Source organism: Sceloporus occidentalis, unplaced genomic scaffold, assembly GCF_023333645.1.
Source record: "Sceloporus occidentalis isolate IW3139 unplaced genomic scaffold, rSceOcc1.0.p SCAF_8, whole genome shotgun sequence".
Classification (NCBI taxonomy): domain Eukaryota; kingdom Metazoa; phylum Chordata; class Lepidosauria; order Squamata; family Phrynosomatidae; genus Sceloporus; species Sceloporus occidentalis.
In genome coordinates, this window is record NW_028316988.1 from 16,406,129 (window position 1) to 16,427,301 (window position 21,173).

At 43.1% G+C, this 21,173-nt stretch overlaps 1 protein-coding gene across 2 annotated transcripts; it reads right to left on the minus strand.

The window, feature by feature from the left end:
• Positions 1-1,737: 1,737 nt before the first annotated feature.
• On the minus strand, positions 1,738-19,571 carry LOC149308048 (stomatin). Of its 2 annotated transcripts, XM_089534981.1 has the most exons (7): positions 19,392-19,571; positions 11,243-11,346; positions 9,667-9,739; positions 8,095-8,177; positions 4,986-5,189; positions 3,987-4,121; positions 1,738-3,242 (listed from the first exon to the last, which is right to left on the minus strand). In XM_089534981.1, the coding sequence occupies exons 1-7, from the start codon at positions 19,444-19,446 to the stop codon at positions 3,048-3,050; spliced, it is 849 nt and encodes a 282-aa protein (XP_089391107.1). In that variant the 5' UTR covers positions 19,447-19,571; the 3' UTR covers positions 1,738-3,047. The 2 variants fall into 2 exon arrangements, with proteins under 2 accessions (XP_089391107.1, XP_089391108.1); XM_089534982.1 differs by lacking the exon at positions 11,243-11,346.
• Positions 19,572-21,173: the final 1,602 nt, after the last annotated feature.

The window sequence follows — 21,173 nt, forward strand, 5'->3', positions numbered from 1 at the left end:
AGTGGTGCATTCGGTCATTGCAGACCAGACATCCTCAAGATGTTTTGACTGTCAACCCTTGTATAGACAAGCATAGCATAAGAGCTCCACAAGTGTCATGCCCTCCAACATAGATGAAAACTGCAACACAGGCAACCAAGCAATATCCCACTGCAATGGAGATGGCAAAGGAAGAACACACAAGCTAGGAGAGCCTGCAGCCAAGTAGAAAATGAATATATAATCATCTATTTTAAAGTCATGAAAATCATCTGTGGTCACAATTTTTGTTTTCAACAAGAAGGCGGTGGGAGCTGGCTCAAGAGGTGAAACTTTCATATCCTCAACCGAGTTATCCATTGTGGCAGCTATATTCAACCTAGAAATAATATTGACTTTTGGTAAGTTTTGGTCCGCTGTCATCTTCCAATGTTTTTGGTACCCAAAATAAATAGGACCGGAGAGTTATCTTTGGGGATTTTTTTTTTGCCCCAGGGTTTTTGCTTGCACAAAGTCAAAGGATCCCCTTTGACATGACCGAAGTTGCTAAAGTAAATCTGGAATACTTCACCTTCAAAGAAAAGAAATGTTCTCCAAAGAGATATTGACAGGCTTAAAATGGAGAAGTCAACCCACTTGGGGAAATGGTTTTTGCATACTGAAACATGGTAGTTTGACACAACCTTTTGAAACAAAGCTACACATACAACTGATACTGTAGTAATTCCACAATAATTACTCTTTAATGATCCTGTTTGCCATGAATCCGCAATGCATCCTCCTCTTTGCGACAGCCGTTGTGGTATTTAAAGAGATGAAATGAAATCCTAACGCATATATAAGAACGGCGTTTGAAGGATGTTTTCTCAAGGTGTTTCCCAGTTGCGGTGCAATCTTTACCCAGTTCGCAGTTGGCATCCACCACAAACGGTGCCCCCACTCTCTGTGCCAAGTTTTTGCCAGCTACCGAACAAACGGCTGGCATTCAGAACCAGTCAGCATTCATAATGAAGCCTTTGGCTTTTGAATTCCAGTACCCCAGTTAAGTCAACACTTGTCCTAGTTGCTTGGGAGAAAGACACAGAGAGAAAACATAATTTGGAAAGTGACATCTGATTGATATTGGGCAAAAATAGGAGCTTTTCACACCTTTGTTGCTCATTTGTTCTGTCACCATTCTCTGGAGCTGAGACAGTGTGACTTGCCAAAGGGTTTCCATGGCTGAGCAGGGATTTGAATCCTGGGCTTCAGAGACATAGTCCAACATTGAAACTATACTAGCTCTTACAAAGGTAGGACAAGGATATTCAGGTTGATGTAGCACAAAGCGAAGGATTATGTGCAATGCAAACTCTCACAATCTGTTCAGCAGTATCCATAGTGTGTTGGCACACATTTCCTAAACCTTTTTCATTAGAGCATATGTGGGTAAATGAGGTACTCAATATGTTCTTGGACTTCAGCTCCCATCAACCCTAGCTAGAACAGCCAATGTTAAGAGTGTATGGAAGTTGCAAATCTTGCAATCCAACATTTGGAGAGCCAAAGTTGCCTGACTCTACAGTCGATGATGGAGGTGAAACATGAATTATTGTTGCATGCCTTCAAGTTGTTCCTGATTTATGGCAGCCCTATCATATTGCATATGGACCCAGGCAGTTATTGCATATGGAGCCAGGCAGTGCTAAGTACATTTCAGCTAGCGAAGAATAATAATGCATTAGTCCCAAGAAAACCCAACCAAAAGGTGAGAACAGATGAAAAGAAAACACACTTTTATTAGGAGCACAAACATGTAAATAATAACATTTTTTAAAAATAAAGATTTGCATTTACACGCAACATGTTTACACGCAGCATTAGAACTATACAGGCCTTGAACAAGTGTCGCATGTTGTCGGGAATCTATCTTTCTGGAAGAAGGTTATGCGATATTCCAATCTGGTAATTTAGAATTAAACCAGATCTTAATCATAAAACAAGATTCTCAAGGATGTAATTCTAGGACTTTGCACAAGCCATTATTGCAAATGGTTCTTGGATCGTGTGGGAGGCAGAGCACCCAACTCTAGACATGTTGCCATCTGTTTCCTACATTGCAAAACTAATGCAATTTGTCACTGCTTTATGTGCCACGGTTCTATGCAATGGAATACTAGGGTTTGTAGTTTTATGAGATATTTAGCCTTCGACTGGCTTTAAAGCCATTGGCTACCATTGTTTCTTTCTTTCATGGAAGAAAGACCACTCGGGACCGACACTTGATATAAATAATGCAGTATCGCCAACATTGTCTACACATCCCCCCCAGAAAATTAAATACAGAATGAAGCACAGTTATAGACTGAAAGGCACAGCAGGGTTTCATGGCAATGGAACTTTTCATTCCCCTGCCCTTGTTAGAAAAAGAAAACAAAATAGGTAGTTGTCTTAAAAAATTAAGAAACTTGGTAGAGTTGTATCGTTGCTGTGTTTTTATAAAGGAAGGCATCAAAGGCATACTTTCTTCTTCTTTTGCTTGCAAAAATCATTGTGTTAGCTTGCACACAAGACAAACACTCTTGTCAAAAAAAGAATACCCTCAAACTGCGTAGCTACAAGCATATTGTCTCCATAACTACAGTGTGTACATTCCAGCCGTTCTGATGTGGCAAGACAGGAGCGGAAAGTTCCACTACTGAGTCTCAGATGAGAATATGTTTCCCATGAGAGAGGAGAGTAACTTTCAAATGCATCCAATCTCGCACTCAGTGGAGATGCTGAGAAATGTTTTGACCCTTCCTTTCCAAATTTTGGAGAGATGCAGGCATCCCAAAGCTGTCTATTAAAATGAAGGGAGTGGTGGTGGTGGTGGGGGGGGAAGATAGAAAGAATGAGGGATTCCAACAAGGCAGCCCAAATTAAATGCAAGGTTGGATTGTGTTGAGCCTCAGAGGGATCCAGATTGCCATGGTCACAAGAGATGCATGCCAACACGGCACAGAAACCATTTCTCCTCCCTCCAAGACTGCCTTGCGCTTTCCAACAAGTGCAAGCGTCATCTCCCTGCGTCCAGATCTATTGCTTAGTTAATGTTTCATTCCCACAATGCCTTGCAGCATATCGATGGGCAGCGGGAAGACGATGGTGGAGTTCTTCTCAGCAGCGATGGTGGTCAGGGTCTGCAGGTAGCGGAGTTGGAGGGCCGCCGGAGACTCAGTAATGACCATGGAAGCTTCCTTCAGGGCTCTGGAGGCGTTCATTTCACCCTCCGCTGCAATTACCTGGAAGGAAGGAAGGAAGGAAGGAAGGAAGGAAGGAAGGAAGGAAGGACAGAGGGTTAGAGTCCATCGGGAGTATCCCAGTACAGTGGCATTGCTACACAGTGTAGGGGGTGCAGTTCACACTGAGTGACATCCAGAAGAGGGGTGACACCTGGTTGCGTCCTCTTTCCCCTTCAGTACAGGACAAGTGCCCTTGCTGACTGCTTGTCCCCAGGCTTCCTCCCAGGAATGGAGGAGTAGGGGGGGATCAAGCTTCCTGCACCAGGTGACACCATAGTTAGTAATGCCATTGTCCCAATATTATCTATTCTGATGCTCCAAGGCAGTGGTCCCCAAACTTTGGCCCTCCAGATGTTTTGGACTTTCAGATGTTTTGGATCCCTTCCAAACTTTGGTCCTCCAGACATTTTGCTTCAATTGATTCAGTTATTCACCTAGTGATAAGCCTTTCTATACCCCAGAGCCAAGCCTTGCCATCTTTGTCTCCATTGGCAATGGCAGCTTCTAAGTCTGGCGTGAGTGAAATGTGCCTCTATCCCCCCCCCCCAAAAAAAAGTGCCCCCCAATGCCCAATAATGCCCTCTTGGGTGTACTGAAGGGCTTCGAGGGTCAATGTTTTTGGAGAGGTGTGTGTGAAATCCTCCATGGTCCCTTGAAAGCTCAATCTGGCCTTCTAGCTCCTGACATTTGCTCACCCTAAGCAATGGTCACTGCCACAGGTTTTTAACACGTGGGATCTCCTACCTTTGCTCTGGCTTCACGGGTCGCTTCTGCTTCGGCAGCCATGGCTCTCTGGAGCTGGACCGGTAGCTTCACATCCTTGATCTCCACACGCTCCACCTTTATCCCCCAGTCGTCCGTGGCATCGTCTAGTGTGGCCTGTTTAAATGTGAGGTGAGAGGTCACACTGTTCAGAGACATAAGCAGAGTTTGCTGGAACCAAATGACAAAGTTTTAAACGTTGCATTGGTAGCAGATCCTGCTTACAGCATTTCTTGATGTAAAAGGGAGTTAACTTCTCTATTCTTCTACTTCAAAGGAAGAAACTGGCCAAACCACCTCTGAGTATTTCTTGTCTAAGAAAACCCTGTAAAATTCATGGGGTTGCCATAAGTCGACAGGCGACTTGAAAGCATATATACATATATTTGAACACCCTAAAGGCACCAGATCCCATCTAATCTTGGAAGCTAAGCAAGGTCAGACCTGATTAGTATTTGGATGGAAGACGGCCAATGAATACTAGGGGCTAGTACTATGTGGTGCTCTTCATGTCCTTCAGCTTGTCTGGAGACCCATTCATGGTACACATTTATAGTGCTATGATTCCACTATAAAATCTTGGGGTTGCCACTGGAGGCTTCTGGGAAATAATTGTAAATGCCCCTCCCTAAATGGCCAATCCCAGGATTCCACAGTACAGAACCATGATAGTTAAAGTGGAATAATAACACTACAATTGTGTAGTGTGAATCGATCCCTGGTGTCAATCCTTTAACACTAGCCATATTCACAGAAGAAACTTTCAGTTCCATACTCTGACCCCGATGTTGTATGTTGAACCCTGAATGGTTCCCAACCTATGGTTCTCCAGATGATTTGACCATCAACTCCCATAATTCCTGACTGTTGCCCAGGATAGTTGGAGCTTCTGGAACCTGATGTCCAAAATAAATGGAGGACCAAAGGTTGCAAATCGATGCCCAAGGAGATACAGCTCAGATTATTATTCCTAAACCATACCTGCATGCTGTGAGCAATTTCTTCTCGGTCTGAAAGGATCTGAGAGAGGTTCTTGGTCCCCAGAACGTTCCTCAGGGTGGTCTGAGCCAGGAGCCGGGTGGCTGAGTCTGCGTTGGTGATGTTTGCCACAGCCAGAGTGGCGTTCTGAACTCGGTAATAAACCACACCGTCCACATTAACAGTAACCGAATCTTTGGTGAGGATCTAGGATAGAAGCAGAGACAGGGGAAGAATCAACATAGAGGACTTGTAAAGAGGAGCAAAGTAGAATTATGGAGTCATAGATCTGGAAGGGGCCAAAAGGGCCATCTAATCTGACCCCTTAAACCATGCAGGAACACACAACTAAAACACCCCTGAATTACAGCCATCCAACATCTGTTTAAAAACCTCCTATGTAGGAGAATCTACTACTCTCCAAGATAGTAGATGTTCTTCTTAATGTTTAGGTGCAATTTCTTACAATTTGAATCTAACACTTTGTGTTCTTGTAACTAGGAAGAAACTAGGAATCTGACAGTAGAAACAGCTTGCAAGTGGATAGTACTTGGTCAAGGAACCTGGTATAACTTTTCCGTAATAGGAAATTACGGAATATTGCATTCTTCATGTGTATTCATTATTTCTTTGAGTACGCCACACCTCTACAAGGGTTGTTGAGTTTGTGAAGCCAGTGGTTTATTAGCTTGTACTTAAATTACTGGATAATTATCCATCCCTGGGATTATGACACATTAAACAACACTTGAATCTGTTTCCAGTGTCCCAATGCCTTTTCCTAGGTAACTGACTCACGACAACAGCTGAGCTCACCAGTTCTAAGCCATCACATTTGCCAGCCTTCAATAGACTTCATCCGAACTCAGTTCCGTCAAACAAAACAAAGGACTGTTTGTATAATACCAAAGAAGAATCACGCAAAACTTCAAGGTCCGATTGGTTGTTGACACGGAGCTTTTCAACAAGCCTCCCTTGATCCTTGGTTCAGTGCTCCATATACCTCTCTCTTGGCATTTGTTTCCAGTCTACACAACCTATATTTGGGGGGTTTGCTTTTTGGCATACCAAAAAGGCAACTGTCCAAATGTTGGTTTGGACTGAGTTCAGGGAGAGCAAATCAGGCCCATTGCTCTAAAAAAGATCATGCATGCCTTTGCTCAAAATGTGTGGACCCCAGAGCATCTATGACCACACGCCGGAGTTGAAGAGAGGAATATATTTGGTTCCCATTTGTGCACAATTGTCGGCGAACCTTGACACCTGAATCAGCAATTGATTCATTGTTATGCCGAGGCTGCAAGGTCACTCCTCACTTACTGACGGTCCTTGGCTTTTTCTTGGCCGGGTTCATAAGAACTGCTAATCCCCTTTGAAAATGGGAAAAGGGGTGTGTTGTGTCAGCAAACAGCAACTTGGCAGCAAACTAAGGACCAAGTGCTTTCCAAGGGCTATGCTGTACTCTCCGACTGCCACTCCTACGCGCTTCCAGAAGTTTTTAAAAATCCACTTCTTTTTGTATCTTCCTTTGTGAGTCTGCTTGGGCCCTAAAATCTTCTTCAAGGGAGGCCCTTATCTTTGTCTTTCCACCTTCTCATGCTTTTTGGGTGGGAAGATGTGATAGGGATTCTTGACGGCTGCTCAAACTTTGAAACTCCCTGGGATGTCTCCTTCCTCTATGTCATACTCTTAGTAAAAAGAAAACTTGTGAGGCTTTTCTCCCTGTCTCAGCTTGTGAAGAACACACACACACACACACCCCAATGAAGTGCTTATCCATCCCTACAGCAAGGCAGAGCTTACAAATGAAGGGAAATTCAGCATAGCAAACGAATGGGGAAATAAAGATGTAAACATACTCCGAGGTTGGAAGCCCCAGAGGTAACGGAAATAAAAAAGGATGTCAGGAAACAGACAAACAAGTTTAATTTTAAGGGGAAAGGGGTCAACTAATTTTTAAGGGGACAGCATTCCATGTTAGCTCTGAAACCTGGCGCCTGGGTGCTATTATTTTCCTTTTGTGGCAAGTGCAAAACTACAGATTTGCCAATTACACAACCAAGTGTATGATCTCCATATCCATCCTTCCCAACTGGCCTCGAAACAGAGCTCCTGAAAAAGTGTGTTCAGGCTTATTATAATCTTATTTAGAACTGATCTCCAACAGCGGTCTGGGTTGTGTCATTCCTGCCACTGTCATTATTGTTTCTATTTTTAAGGGATATAAATGAATTAATAGCAGGCTAGCAATCTGGTCAATTTGGTTTCCATGGTAGATAGATGGAGCAATGCAACTCTGCGGGGTACCAAATAAGACAAGAGCCCTTGCAACGTGAGTCCAACAGAAGTTATTGATTTCTTGTTGTTGTGTCTTCAAGTCATTTTCGACTTATGGTGACTCTAAGGTGACCCTATGATGGGGTTTTCTGGGGCTGAGAGTGTGTGACCATCCAGGGTCACCATAGGTGGGGTGATGAGAGTTGTAGTCCATTGTTCAAACCACAACACCATGCTGGCTCTGGCTCTGTCACAGCCAACCCTGAAAATCTTTTGGGAAAATTCAGAGGGGGAAATGAGTTCAATTATCTCGGTTTAAATGGGTTTTTGGGCAGCTTTCCCCAAAACGACTTACCTTGCTGCATTCGAAATGCATGTGAACAACCCAGATTCAAGCTAAATTCTACCAGGATTATTTTCACCATCTGAACAACCCCTCAGTATCTGAGCTTGTGCTTTGTTTGCAAAAGGTCTCAGCCTCAATTCCTAGCATCTCTAGGTCTAAAGCTGAAATATACCCAGAGGAAGGCAATGGCAAACCTTCTCTGAACTAATCTTGATAGGGTTGCCTTAAAGTCACCATAGGCTAGAATCACCGTCACCAAGGCCATGCAGTGAACTGGTGGCAAAGGCTGGAATGGAAAGCAGCTGAGACTGTATGTCCTTTTCCTTGCTGCTCCACTACAATCGCTCAGCAGCTCTGAAATGCGAGAGACTGAAAGGGGCAGCTGGTGTTGGAAAGCTTTTTTGTGGTGTGGGGAGAAAGACAAGCTATAGTCAAACCTATTTATATCTGGCATTTGAAAGAGGAAGGGGGAAAGAAAAGCACACTTACTTCCTGCGGTGGGATATCGAATGATATGGTCCTCATGTCCACTTTGATAATGTTGTCTGTGCACGGCAGGACGAAAAACAGACCTGGCAGAGAAGACATGGCAATCATTAAATATAGCAGGCATCTATTGCTCTGTGCTGCCTGTGTAAGACGGGAGAGGAAAACATTGCATTACAACAGCCAAGTCACATCACGCAGGCAAGATTGCCAAGTTTTCACATTAGCAATAAGGAACAGGCAAAGTTCATTTCATGCAGGGTTGACAATCAACCTCGCTTTCTACCTAAATGCCAAATGAACGCACAGGTTGAGTCTCCTGTATCCGAAATGCTCGGGACAAGCAGTGTTTTGGATTTTGAAATATTTGCATATACACGATGAGATACATACCTTGGAGATGGGACCCAAGTCTAAACATGAAATTCATTTGGGGTTTGGGTATACCTTGGACACATAGCCTGAGGGTAATTTTGTATGCAACAATTTTAACAAATTTGCGCATGAAACAAAGTTTGCGTACGTTGCACCACCGGAAAGCAAAGGTGTCACTATCTCAGCCACCCATGTGAATAATTTCGGAATCTGGATAAGGCAGACCCAACCTATAGTGATTTCAGTCAAGCTAATAGGGCTTCTCCCTAAAATTCACATAATGTCCACATTAATAAATTATATGATGCGCACATTTCAGGCTCCATGTAGGGCTCACATTCCCGAATGCGGGATATTTAATTATTTATTGGCATCTTGTTCTTCCCATATGACAGAAAAAGCTTTCCAATTCTCACATGGGAACATCCCTCATAATAAAGGATATTGAAATGACTATCCAACAGCTTTGCAAGGGAAAAACCATCTGTGTCTGTAATAAATGATACACGGACCTGAGCATGTTACCAGTGCGCATCTTTCCGCCATGAAGACCTTTGCTTATTGATTTCTGCGGATCAGTTTTGCTGTGAAAGGTGCAAAAACTGACCAGTTTCTGCTCATCTGGCAACTGACTTCTGAGAACATCAATCCTCCTAAATTTTTGTCCTGGCTTGCAAAATCCATTGATGCAATCTGGACCCATTACAGCTGCTTCCAGATTAGGCAATAAGGGGTTGCTTTATCTGTGGAATTTTACAACATTTTTGCTTTAGGTTGGGTTTCTTTCTTTTTCTTTGGTTTCCAGGCATCTTTGCTTTCTAGCTCTCATGGGTTTTTCCACCCTTCGAGGCTTGTTTTCTTACCAGGAAAAAAGTAAAATCAAGGGCGGAGAGGGATGTAATAGATATACAAAGCATTTTTGTGTCGCGTTTTACGGATCGATTCCTTTCCTCCAATGAGATCGAGTATGGAGCTCATTCTCCTCCTCATTTTATCCTCATAACCATCCTTTGAGGCTGGTCAGGCTGAGAGAGAGTGACTTGTCCAAAGCCACATAGTGAATTTTTATGGCTAAACGGGGATGCGATTTTGGGATTCCCAAGCTCTGGTCCAGAGGTGGGCAAAGTATGATCCATGAGCCAACATAATGCTATTGGGCCTCAATATAAATATATATGGGGCCTCAATATACACACTTACCTGGTCCTTTCGCCCCTCCTTTCAGGATGCGTCCAAGCCGAAAGATGATGGCTCGCTCATATTCCTTGACAATCTAGGCGGGAAGGGAGAAAAAAGGCATGCATAGATCATTTCTGGAACATGTTCTTCTTCTCGTCCTGAACATTTTGACCTATTTTTGCAGCATTCACATCTAGCGCATACAGCACACAATGATGGTGGAGGGAGGAGGAATAAGAGAGAACCAGAACGTTGACGTCAGCTCAATTTAGAGCATAGATTGCCACAGCAATTCAGAAGGACCTGTATTTCATCAAGATCAGGGAGGAAAAACAGCACCAATCCTTTTTACTCTCTCACACACTCAGAGGTGTATATATACTTATATTTATGCATTTGCTCCCAGTCTGTTTCCAGGCACAAGTCAAAATGTTAGTTATGGCCTATAAAGCCCTACAGAGTTTTAGGCTCTTTGACAAGCTGTTATATGCTGCTTGGTGCAATTTTCTTCCAAGATCGCAAATCAGTTCAGGTTACAGGGCCAGCCCAAGACATTTTGCTGCCTGAAGCTGAGGTGGTATTTCCTTCCCATTCCATGTACAGAAGCCAACTGGGGACAGGAGCTTAATTTTTTATTTCAGTATTTGGAATCGTAGAATTTTAGATCTGGAAGGGACCGCAAGGGCCAAATAGTGCAATCCTCAGCCGTGCAGAAATATACAATGGCGGCACTCCTGAAAAAGTGTCCGTTCCACTATCAGACAGCTCTTCTAGTAAAAAGAAGGTTCTTTTGAATCCGCTGGTCCATATTCTAGTCTCTGGAGCTGCAGAAAACAAGCTCCAGAGACTCACTCCATCTTTGATATGACATCCCTTCAGATATTAAAAGATGGCTATCATGTCATCGCTCAGTCTTCTTTTCTCCAAAACAAACATATCCAGCTCCGTCTGTCGCTCCTCATAAGGTTAGGGCTGCATCTGCACCGCAGAAATAATCCAGTTTGACATCACTTTTGAACTGCCTTGGCTCAATGCTATGGAATTCTAGGATTGGGATTGTGAAGCTGAAGGCATTCATGGCCGGCATCCATAGTTTTTTTTTGTGGTTGTTTTGGGGCTACGTGGCCATGTTCTAAAAGTGTTTGTTTCTGACATTTCGCCAGCATCTGTGGCTGGCATCTTCATATGCCTCTGAAGATGCCAGTTGCAGATGCTAGCGAAACGTCAGGAATACATGGCCTCATAGCCCGAAAAACCCACAAAAAAAGTACATGGGATTGCATCCAATACATTATTTGTGGCTGCAGGACTGTTTACAGGACCCAGAACTGACTAAGTAGTACATACAGCAGTTTTATCCAAGAGAGGAGAAAAGCCAGGATGCCTGGCAAGAACAGTCACTGCAGCCTCCTTCTGCCTAATGCTAGGGCCAGCTCTGCAAATTGAAATCCACATGCCATAATATCAGGAAGAGTTTTATCATCAGCTCCATGTTTCATAGCCGCCTCTTACATCTCTCCTCCAAAAGCAGTCTTGAAGAAGCAATGATGGAAAATTGGCAATGGGACTGGGAGAAGTCAGGCTCAGGAATGCTTACCTTTATGCACAGCCAGATGGATAAGGGAAAAGTCACGACAACCAAGAAAAAGGAGAAGATGACCAAGATCCATCCGCAGAAACCAAGGCCGGTGTAAGAACCCTCTGGCGGCAAAAGCAGAGATGTAAAAATTCAAGAAATGTTGAAAACATGGAAGAAAAAACACCTTTTTCCCCTGACTATTTTTTATTGGAGGGGGAGGAATCAAAATTTTCAGTTGCAAAAAGCAACATGGCGCCCTTCGCAGATTCAAGATCACGTTGTTACTTTAGGAATGTAAAACCAAGTGGGAACCTTGGCAATTTCACAGGCAGGGAATTTTTGCACCGGCTCCAAAACAGCCATATGGACTTGATCATATATATTCATGAGCTTTGAGCGGAGAGAAGCAACTGAGATTACAACAGACACAAAACACAACCGGTGCGCAAGGAGCCATGCAGAAGAAGCCAGCTGACATCAGGTCCAGAGGAAAAATATGTTTTTTCACAAGACAGTTTATGGAATTGGTTACCTTAAGATTTAGGGGACTGCCAACAGCTGTAGAGTGTGTTGGCAAATTTTATAGTTTGGTCCATCCGACAGCCATTAGCTGGGATGGATTCATGGAGGATACATTTGCATTGGGGAAATAATTTGTATTGACAATGAACTACAACCCACCCACCCCAGAATTCCATAGCATTGAGCCATGGCAGTTAAAGTGGTGTCAGACTGGATTATTTCTACAATGCGGATGCAGCCAGAATCTCCATACTGAGAGAGAGTTTGACTCTAGATACTGCTGAGGAAATAGTAAGGGGAGACAGGTTCCAACTGGCCAAAGTTAGAAACATAATATTATTATTATTATTTATTTTATTTTATTATATCCCACCTTTTTCCCAATATAGGGACTCAAGAATACTAAACTAGACAGCTTTACACACATTGAGCATGGATCGTAATGCTGAGTTATGGCCACCTCCATCAGTCATAAGCATCCATGGAAAGGTAATAATTTGCAGAGCTCTCAAAAGGTATTCCAAAAGGTAACTTTTCCAAGCTCTGGAAATTTGTACAGCTAGATTAGTAACCGTGATTATTTGCATCATTTAGAAGAGTGTGATAGAAGGGAATGATCCTCTCAAGCCAAAAGGGGGAAAAGAACAAGTAGTAAACTCCCCAATATTCCAGATGATCCCATACAAGAAAAGCATAAGATCAACTTCAGGTTTTCTGAACATCAAACGTTACCATTATCATAATGGCTTCTTATTGTTCCCATGTTCCAAAGGGGAGGAAAATGTCTCCCCGCTGGCCAATGAGAAGGAGATGATTTCATATTTTGGAATGAATACAAAATTCTCAGTGGAATCCCAAGAGCATTGCTATAATCTTTCTTGCCTTGGAGTAGTTTATGGGAAATGGGACTCAAGAAAACAGGAAGCAAAATATATTTCGGCGTATCAGTCCCCTATTCCATGTGTGTTTCTCCAAAAAACATACTCTGGTACAGCACACAAACTATATTTTGTCCTGCGGCATCTTTCACTTACCGCTTGTTGTATCCACTTACATATCTTATTTTCTTATCTCCATCCCAACCTGTTACTTCTGCTACAAGGATGGGGAACTTTTGGCCTTTCGAGTGTTTGGGATTTCAACTCCCATCTATGTAGATATGACCAATAGTAAGGGATTATGGGATCTGAAGCCTAAAACATTGTGGGAGAGGGTCTCAAAGGATTCCTGCTCTGCTAATTCCTTTCTTTCAAAGGCTGACGTTATTCCAGATTTGTTAGTATTGCTAAGTGCCATTAAGTCGACTTTGACTTATGGTGATCCTACAAACGAGAGATTTCCAAGGCACCTATCCAGAACCAGTGGCACAGAGAGAAAAAGATCCTCAACTTCTGCACAACAGAATGCAACCAAAGCTATACGACAACACAGCGCTCCTTGTTTCACTTTGTTGGAAGATTTTTGCATTCTCTTTCTCCCTCCTTAGGTAGATAGGGATTTCCTGCATGCAAACACTCCTTTCTCTCTCCCATTCAAACTAACCATGTGATTTAGGTCACTCCTCCTTTTTTAGGGATGCTAACTCTTTCTCTCAAAGAGGTTTTCCCATGAACTGTTTGTTCCCATCTTCCTTCTCTCTCAACAGGGACGTAGCTAGGATTTTAGGAAGGAGGGGGGTCCAGACTAAGTACCACCAATATAATGGGGCTTGAGTGCGGTGGCGCAGCAGCACACACCATTCATTTTTCTAATGGAAGGGGGGGTCCGGACCCCCAGAACCCCCCCCCCCTTGGCTACGTCCCTGCTCTCAATTTTCTTTGGAAAGATGGTGAGATAAAGATTTCTTTCATCTGAACTCTCCAGGATTAGTGGCACTAGTAACCTTCATGTATATATAGATTAAAGCCATTAGTAAACCTTTGTTTGAATTACAAGCTACTTATGTTGTTTTTGGAGTCAGTCTCGGTTCTTAGGAAAGCATAGTTAGACAAAGGCACATTTCTGCAAATTTTAAAGCTAGACCCTAACAGACGTAGCTTTGACATTTTCAACATTTCAATATTTTTATTTCCTTACCAAAGGCTGAAGCCTTGAGAGACTTAAACTACCCTACCAGAAACTTCCTAAAATGAGAAAGAAGAGTAAAGCATCCACGGTGCAGTTGCCTTTGCTTTCTGTCTCTGAAGCAACAGAGATACGTTCTGAATAACTGATTTCTATGGCCTGCATCCTACGATTATAAGCCTGGATTAGAATTTTATTATGGTTTGAGATCCTTTTCTTTCAGGCCAGGAAGAAGACAGCATGGAAACGCTGCAAATTAATCTAGTTTTGCAACTGTCTCGTCTCGTTTTGGGACAGCAGCGGGAAGGGCAAAAAGCATCTCAGGCATGATGTATGCTAAACTACAGGGGAAAGAAAGATTTGGCTTTGCAAAACGGAGCCATTTCTTTCCTATAATTGTCTTGCCGGCCAGACAAGACAGAGCTGTTTGTAGAATATTAATGGCCTTGGGCTCAAGTCCAAGGAGAAGTTACTAATTGCTAGGTTCCAGAATGCCAAAGTTTGCAGGCTGCACAGTCGGACATAATGGACAGCTGTTCAGAGTGTAATAGGATAAGCGACATTTGCAGCCCAACCCACCTACGGTTGATGTTCTTAGCTTTAAGGTGAGAATTGCTCTTGCTGACTTCAACAGACTAACAACTGGGAGACCCACATTCGAAAACGCCACTGAAATTTGCTGGGTATCTTTTTAACCGATCGCACCTTTTCAGCCTAATCTACCTCATAGAGTTGTTGGGAGAACAGAAACGGGAAGGAGGAGAGCAATGTACCATAAACTCATAGCAGGAAAGCTGAAGTATAAATATAACAAACACTTAACCGTAAATGATAAATATAAGTGCACTTCCCATTTACCATATTGATAAAAGGCTCATGCCATGACAAATACGCACACTTTGCAATGGAGCAGAAAATATCTGACATCAGAAGGAAAGTGAATTATAATCGGAGAAACGATTTTTTCCGGTCTATATCATGTCTGGTTTTGATCACCCGCTTCCAAAAATCATTATTTGCAACCATACCAAATGCAAAGGACAATGGCTAAAAACAGTGACCTACTCCATGGAGTTTATCACACTGGGGCTGATTCCGGTATTAAAGAGAGATTAAAGCGCACTTAAAGCATCCCGCAAATAAAGCGGAAATGGCGAGTAATTGCGCGAATGATTATCACACGCAATTGCGCAAATACAGCAATATCGGAAATGCGCTGTCGCTGAAATCCCGAAAGTCAAAAGATGTGCATTAGTGCTTCTTTGTGACCACTTTAATGGTGGGTTTTGTGCAACGTTATGTGAAATCGTCCATGCGTAATTACGCAATTTTTTCCAGGATACTCATAGGATAAACTCCTTCTTAATAATAATAATAATAATAATAATAATAAAGATGCTTACAAACCATTATTTGTCTAAATTCGACCCTTCTTGCTGTTAGGATCAGATATACAACGTTACAAATGCTTAATCTGTCTAGTCTTTTTACTTCCTTTCTGGAAAAGCCTTGGATGCAAAGAACACTGTGACTCTTGCTATTTTGAGGACAAACAGCAACACATTTATCAAAACCAAAATGCAATCAGGTGGCATGCTTTGTGCCCTTCAGGATGCAGGATTATGGGAGTTGTAGTCCAAAGGGTAACTTTTCTAAGCTCTGGCAATTTGTACAGACCTCGAGGCGACCATTATATGGGACACATTGATGATAAACATGGGATCGGTATGAAAAAGCATGACCAAAATCTGCCTTATCAATGGACAAAGGAGTCCAATGAGTGGTAAAAAAATAAGAGCATGAAGGATCTTCTTTGTTGTTGCGTGCCTTCAAGTCATTTCTGACTTTTGGCAACCCTAAGGCGAACCTATCACATGGCTTTCCTTTTTAAATTCTGTTGATTTGTCCAGTAAAAACCCTAAAGTTTTAGGGGGAGGTAGAGAAAAAGGGAGGACCTGCTTCCACACTTTTTTTGTTGTTGTGCTTCATTGTATGGATCTAGACGGGACAGGCTCCTATGCCTTTGACAGTTGTGTCGAAAGGATTACCCATATATACTATCTGAGGATGCAATCGCCCTGTCCTCTTTTGTATCAGATTGCTTGCAACACAACAAGGCAGGCAACTTTGCAGGTAGAGCCAAGGAAAACGTTGCATGCTCTCTTGCAAGAGTCTGATTGTCAGGAAATGCTTGGAACAAACCATATACAAAACCACAATGAACACCATTTCCTCGCTGTTCTTTCAATGTACTTCCCGTAAACATGTTTCCTCCACAACAGCACACAACTCTGGGGTTTTATGGTGTTTAAAAACATTGTTCTCAGCTTCAACGCCCCAAATCTTTCTTAGACCAACTAAAGATCCCAACAGACTACTTGTCTGGGCCTGGTTCAAATCTCATGAAACATTACCACTATCCTGTGAGCCGCCTTGGATCCCTTTTTGGGAGAAAGGCGACATAGAAGAGAAATCAATCATCAATAATCAATGGAACAGGTTCAGGATTTGTTCATTTCTGGGCAGAATTCAAAGCGCTGGCTATTTTAAAAAGTCTTAGGAGAGGGGTCTGTGTCCTTTGGGATCCCTTCTATACTTCTATTTTTTTGGGGAAAGGGGGGTTACCAACAGATAATGGATTGCCAACAGATTATGGATTCAGATGGAGAAGGAAGGCCATCCCATATCCACCTTTACTTGACGTCTTCTCTTTATAAGTAAGAGAATTCAAAGATATAGCCGTGTTAGTCTGTAGAATCGGTACGTGATCTTGTAGCACCTTTGAGACTAAAAAAGAAGTTGGCAACATGAGCTTTCCTAGACTTAGGTCTACTTCCAAATGCACCTGAGGAAGGAGACTCAAGTCTGTGAAAGCTCAAGCTGCCAACTTCTTCCTTCCAGTTAGTCTCAAAGGTGCTGCAAGATCTCTCGACATACTTTCTAAGTAAGGTTATTCTATCCAATTGACACTAACCTTTGGAGGATCTCAGTTCTGCTTAGTTACTAGGAATGGGCAGTTTCGAGATTTGGGAGGAACAGGTTGAGGCGGATGTTGCTGCCATCTGCCCACAAGCCTTTATAGTTTCTATAAGTAACACAGCTCACCTGCCTCTGTGCAAACGTGGCTGACTGTACAGTTGCGGATGCCTTGGAAAGGCAACCAAAGACATGAGAAATGGCACAAGACATGCCAGAGCTTCCATTCAGAGTTGGCAAGAGTTTGTCCATTGCTGAATGCACATTGCTGCTATAGCCTAGGCTCTATTGGTAAAATATTGTGATGATGAAGTAGAGTAAAGATACACCCCAGTTCAGTTTTTGCATGCTTTGAAATTGCATTGCTCTTTTAAATTCTAAGCCACTTCGAGTGCCAACGTTGGAGAAAATAACAAGATGTTGTTGTTGTGTACCTTCAAGTCGTTTCTGGCTTACAGCAACCCTAAGTGGCATATTATTATTATTATTATTATTAAGCATGATTTATAAAGTGCTGTAAATTTACACAGTGCTGTACATACAATCAGTTAAAGTAGATCAAATAAATCTGCCGACGATGCACATTCTTCACATTAAAATCACATTGGATAACTGTCATGTAATGTCAAATTAAGATAATGTTGGACAACAATCGTGTATTGTATAGTGGTTTGAGCATGCAACTATGACTCTGGAGACCAGGGTTCGATTTCCCACTTGGCCACAAAAACCCACTGAGTGGCCTTGGGCAAGTCACACTCTCTCAGCCTCAGAGGATGGCAAGGGCAATGCCCCTCTGAAGAAACCTGGGACAGGTTGGCCTTAGGATCGTCACAAGTTGGAAATGACTTGAAGGCACACAACAGCAACAACAAGGCTTATATAACCCTAAATTGGTGGTTGGGGACTATGACCCTGGAGACCAGGATTCGAATCCCCGCTCAGTGGGGAAGTTGCACACTCTCAGCCTCAAGGGAAGGCCATGGCAAACCTCCCCTGAACAAATCTAGCCAGGAAAACCCCAGGATAGGTTTGCCATAAGTCAAAAACAACTTGACGGCACACAACAACATCAGTGCCATTTTTCTTCCCCTAAACCGCAGGGATTTAATAATCTGATGGTTTTCCAAGATCCTTCTCTACTCATTTGTTTGTGTGACCGACTCCTTTTGGGCATAGGATCGACCGAGACAACAATCTGGCACACACTTCCTTGTTGTTGTGTGCCATCAAGTCGGTTTCAGACTTATGGCAACCCTAAAATGAGTGGGGTTTTCAAGTCACTACACTATGCTGGTGTATAGGGTTGCTTTAAACAACTTGAAGGCACACAACAACAACAACAGAAGGAGGATACAAAAAGCAGTGGAAAAGAGAGGGTTGCAAACACTGGACTTCAACGCTTTCTTTTAAAACAGCATTTCTTTAAAGCATGGCAACCAAGAAATGAAATAGAAAGGGGAAAAAGAGGAAAAAGCAGAACGCAAAAGAGGACGCCCATCAGATCGGAAACATCAAGAACAACCTTTCTTTAAAGTATGATCCGCAAGAAATAAAAACAGAAAGGCCAAAGAGAGGGGGAAGCAAAGAGAAAGTCAGACAGATATGAACACAGACTAGTTGACAATATAAATTGACATAAGCTGAACCTCTTTCCTAAAGCACCTTTCCTTGGAGTTGGCAGCTAGAAAATAGCACATTAATGTGTAGCTAAAAGCAATGAAATCTGCTGACCTATTGAATATTAAGTGGTGTGTGTTTGCCTTTCCAACCTGGGAGTTGTTTTTGCAATGGAATAGATACCCCAAAGGTACCAGATCCCACCTGAACTTGGAAACCAAGCAGGGTCAGCCCTGGTTGGTCCTTGGATGGGAGACCGCCAGCCAAGAACAGTTGCTGTAGGCTCTATTTCAGAGGAAGGAACCAGCAGAAACACCTGGGAGCAGTGTTTCTTTGGTTAGGAAAACCCTATGAAATTCATGGGCACATAGTGTATATGCATATTTAAAGACCCTAAAGGTCTGGCTGATCTTGGAAGCTAAGCAGGGCCAGCCCTGGTTGGCCCTTGGATGGGAGACCACCAACCCAGACCAGGCTCTATTTCAAAGAAAGGAACTGGCAAAACCCACCTCTGAGGAGCCTTGCCTAATACTAAAAAAACATATCAACTAAAGGCATCAGATCCTGGCTGATCTTGGAACCTAAGCAGGGCTAGCCCTGGTTAGCCCTTGGATGGGAGACTGCCAATAAATCCCAGGTGCTGTAGGATCTGTTTTAGAGGAAGGAACTGGCTCTCAAAACCATGACTTGAAGACACTGATCGACTAAGGGCACCAGATCCTGGCTGATCTTGGAAGCTAAGCAGGGCCAGCCCTGGATGGCCCTTGGATGGGAGACCGCCAAGAAAAACCAAGTTCTGTTTTGGAAGGAGCTAACAAAAAAACCCTCTGAGGAGTCCTAAATTCACCTAAAAAGGTGCAGCAAAAGAGAAGGGACTTTCCAACTAAAGGAAGAAGAAGAGATGCTTGAATGGACCGAATAAATCTAGCATACCCCCCCCCCAAAATTAAGTGACACCCCACCAAAAAAAGCTTTCCTCTCCCACCTCCGATCTTGATGGGGTCCCTCTTCCCTCGGCCCCCTTTCTCCGCATCCTCCATCACTCCCACCGATCCAGCCAGCTTTGCTGTTATTTGATGCTCTTGCTGCTGCAGTCCTTCCTCCTATTTGCACGGAACGATCGCGCAACTGAGGAGCAGACAGAGCAGAGAGCAGACAGCTCTGCCTCTCTGCCTTTGGGCTGGAAAAGCCCAGCCCTCTTTGCATGCAAGCCCTGCCCTCTGCCAAGAAGAAGAGACCAAACAACCAGGCAGCCAGATCTTGTATGTAGCACCTTTAAAGGCACGTCTACACTGGCCATTCAGTCCTGAGCCAATCCAGAGCATCTTGACAGTGTACAGCATCATCATCATCATCATCATCATCATTATAAAGGTCTCTTATCCCATGCATGGCTGAGATAGGGACACCTTTGCTTTTGGAGGGTTAAGTGTGCACATGTTAGAGGAAATTACCTTCAGGCTATGTGCGCCAGGTGCCTAAGAAACACAAATGAACGTTGAGTCGACCCGTCTCCAAGATTTCTCATTATGCACATGTATACAAAAATTATGCACATATACAACATATATACATATATACAACATTATTTAAAATGTTATATAAAATGACCTTCAGGCTATGTGCAACAGGCGCCTATGAAATAACGATATTTCAACATCCAAAACCTTCGACTGTGCTTTAAACAATTAAAAATTAAGTCCCATATATATATATATATATATATATATATATATATTAGGAGTTAAATCAAATCAGCCCTGATGCAGACGGAATTAAGAGAGCCTTGGCTCCAAAGAAAGGGGAAGGTTTATTAGCATTACTTCATTAGCTCTTTGGTAAAGGGCTAGTGGAAAAATTTGTGAAGCGTACACAGCATTGCGACATATCGGCCATTTGTTGTGGTGGCTGACCATTGTGGTTGTTGATTGCCATCGAGTTAGACTCTAACTTATGGCACAATGGGGAACGTAGGGGATTTAATAGAGCCAGTGTGGCGTAGTGGTTTGAGTGTTGGACTATGACTCTGGAGACCAGGGTTCAATTCCCAGCTCAGCCATGAAACACATGGGTGACTTTGGGCAAGTCATACTCTCTCAGCCTCAATGTAAGGCCATGGCAGACCTCCTCAGAACCACTCTTGCCAAGAAAACCCCAGGATAGGTTTGTGCTAGAGTCGCCATAGGTCGCACAACGACAAGACGATCCTCTTTAGATGTTGGGTCACTTTTCTAACATGGTGCCTTCCTGTCATCCTTTCCACAAATGATGGAAGTTCTCTGCTTCTAGGAGGACTCCATTGGATCCATCGTCTGCATAAAACACACCAACACAATATAATACCTATCACCTCTGTGGGTTCAGGTGTGTAGCTAAGGGAGTCTGTGACTGTATTGTCCTTCCAAATAAAAGTTCTGTTGTTGATGTTAACTGATGTCTCAAGTTGACTTCAGCTTATGGTAACCCCATGAATGTTATCAACGGGACTTGCAGACTCATGGCCATGGCTCCCTTGGTCAAATCTCTCCATCTGGAATGCCATCTTCTTCTCCTTTTCCTACTCTTTCCTATCTTATCAAGCACTGTTGTCTTTTCTAGTGAGTCACCTCATCTCGTGATACAGCAACAGTTTCAGTCATGTTTAATCATTCAGTCTCGATTTACTTTCTGTGTTGTGTGCCTTCAAGTCATTTCCGGCTTATGGTGACCCTAAAGCAAACCTATCCTGGGGTCTTCTTGGCAAGATGGGTTCAGCAGAGGTTTGCCC

What these genes read in the sequence shown, in the direction of transcription:
- LOC149308048 (XM_089534981.1), bottom strand. Translation starts at nt 19,446, where the DNA reads ATGGAGGATGCGGAGAAAGGGGGCCGAGGGAAGAGGGACCCCATCAAG. An exon ending in AAATTGCTCACAGCATGCAG is followed by an intron (nt 4,122 to 4,985) that starts GTATGGTTTAGG and finishes ACATTTAAACAG; the next exon opens with GCCACACTAGACGATGCCAC. An exon ending in CCCGTGAAGCCAGAGCAAAG is followed by an intron (nt 3,243 to 3,986) that starts GTAGGAGATCCC and finishes CCTTCCTTCCAG; the next exon opens with GTAATTGCAGCGGAGGGTGA.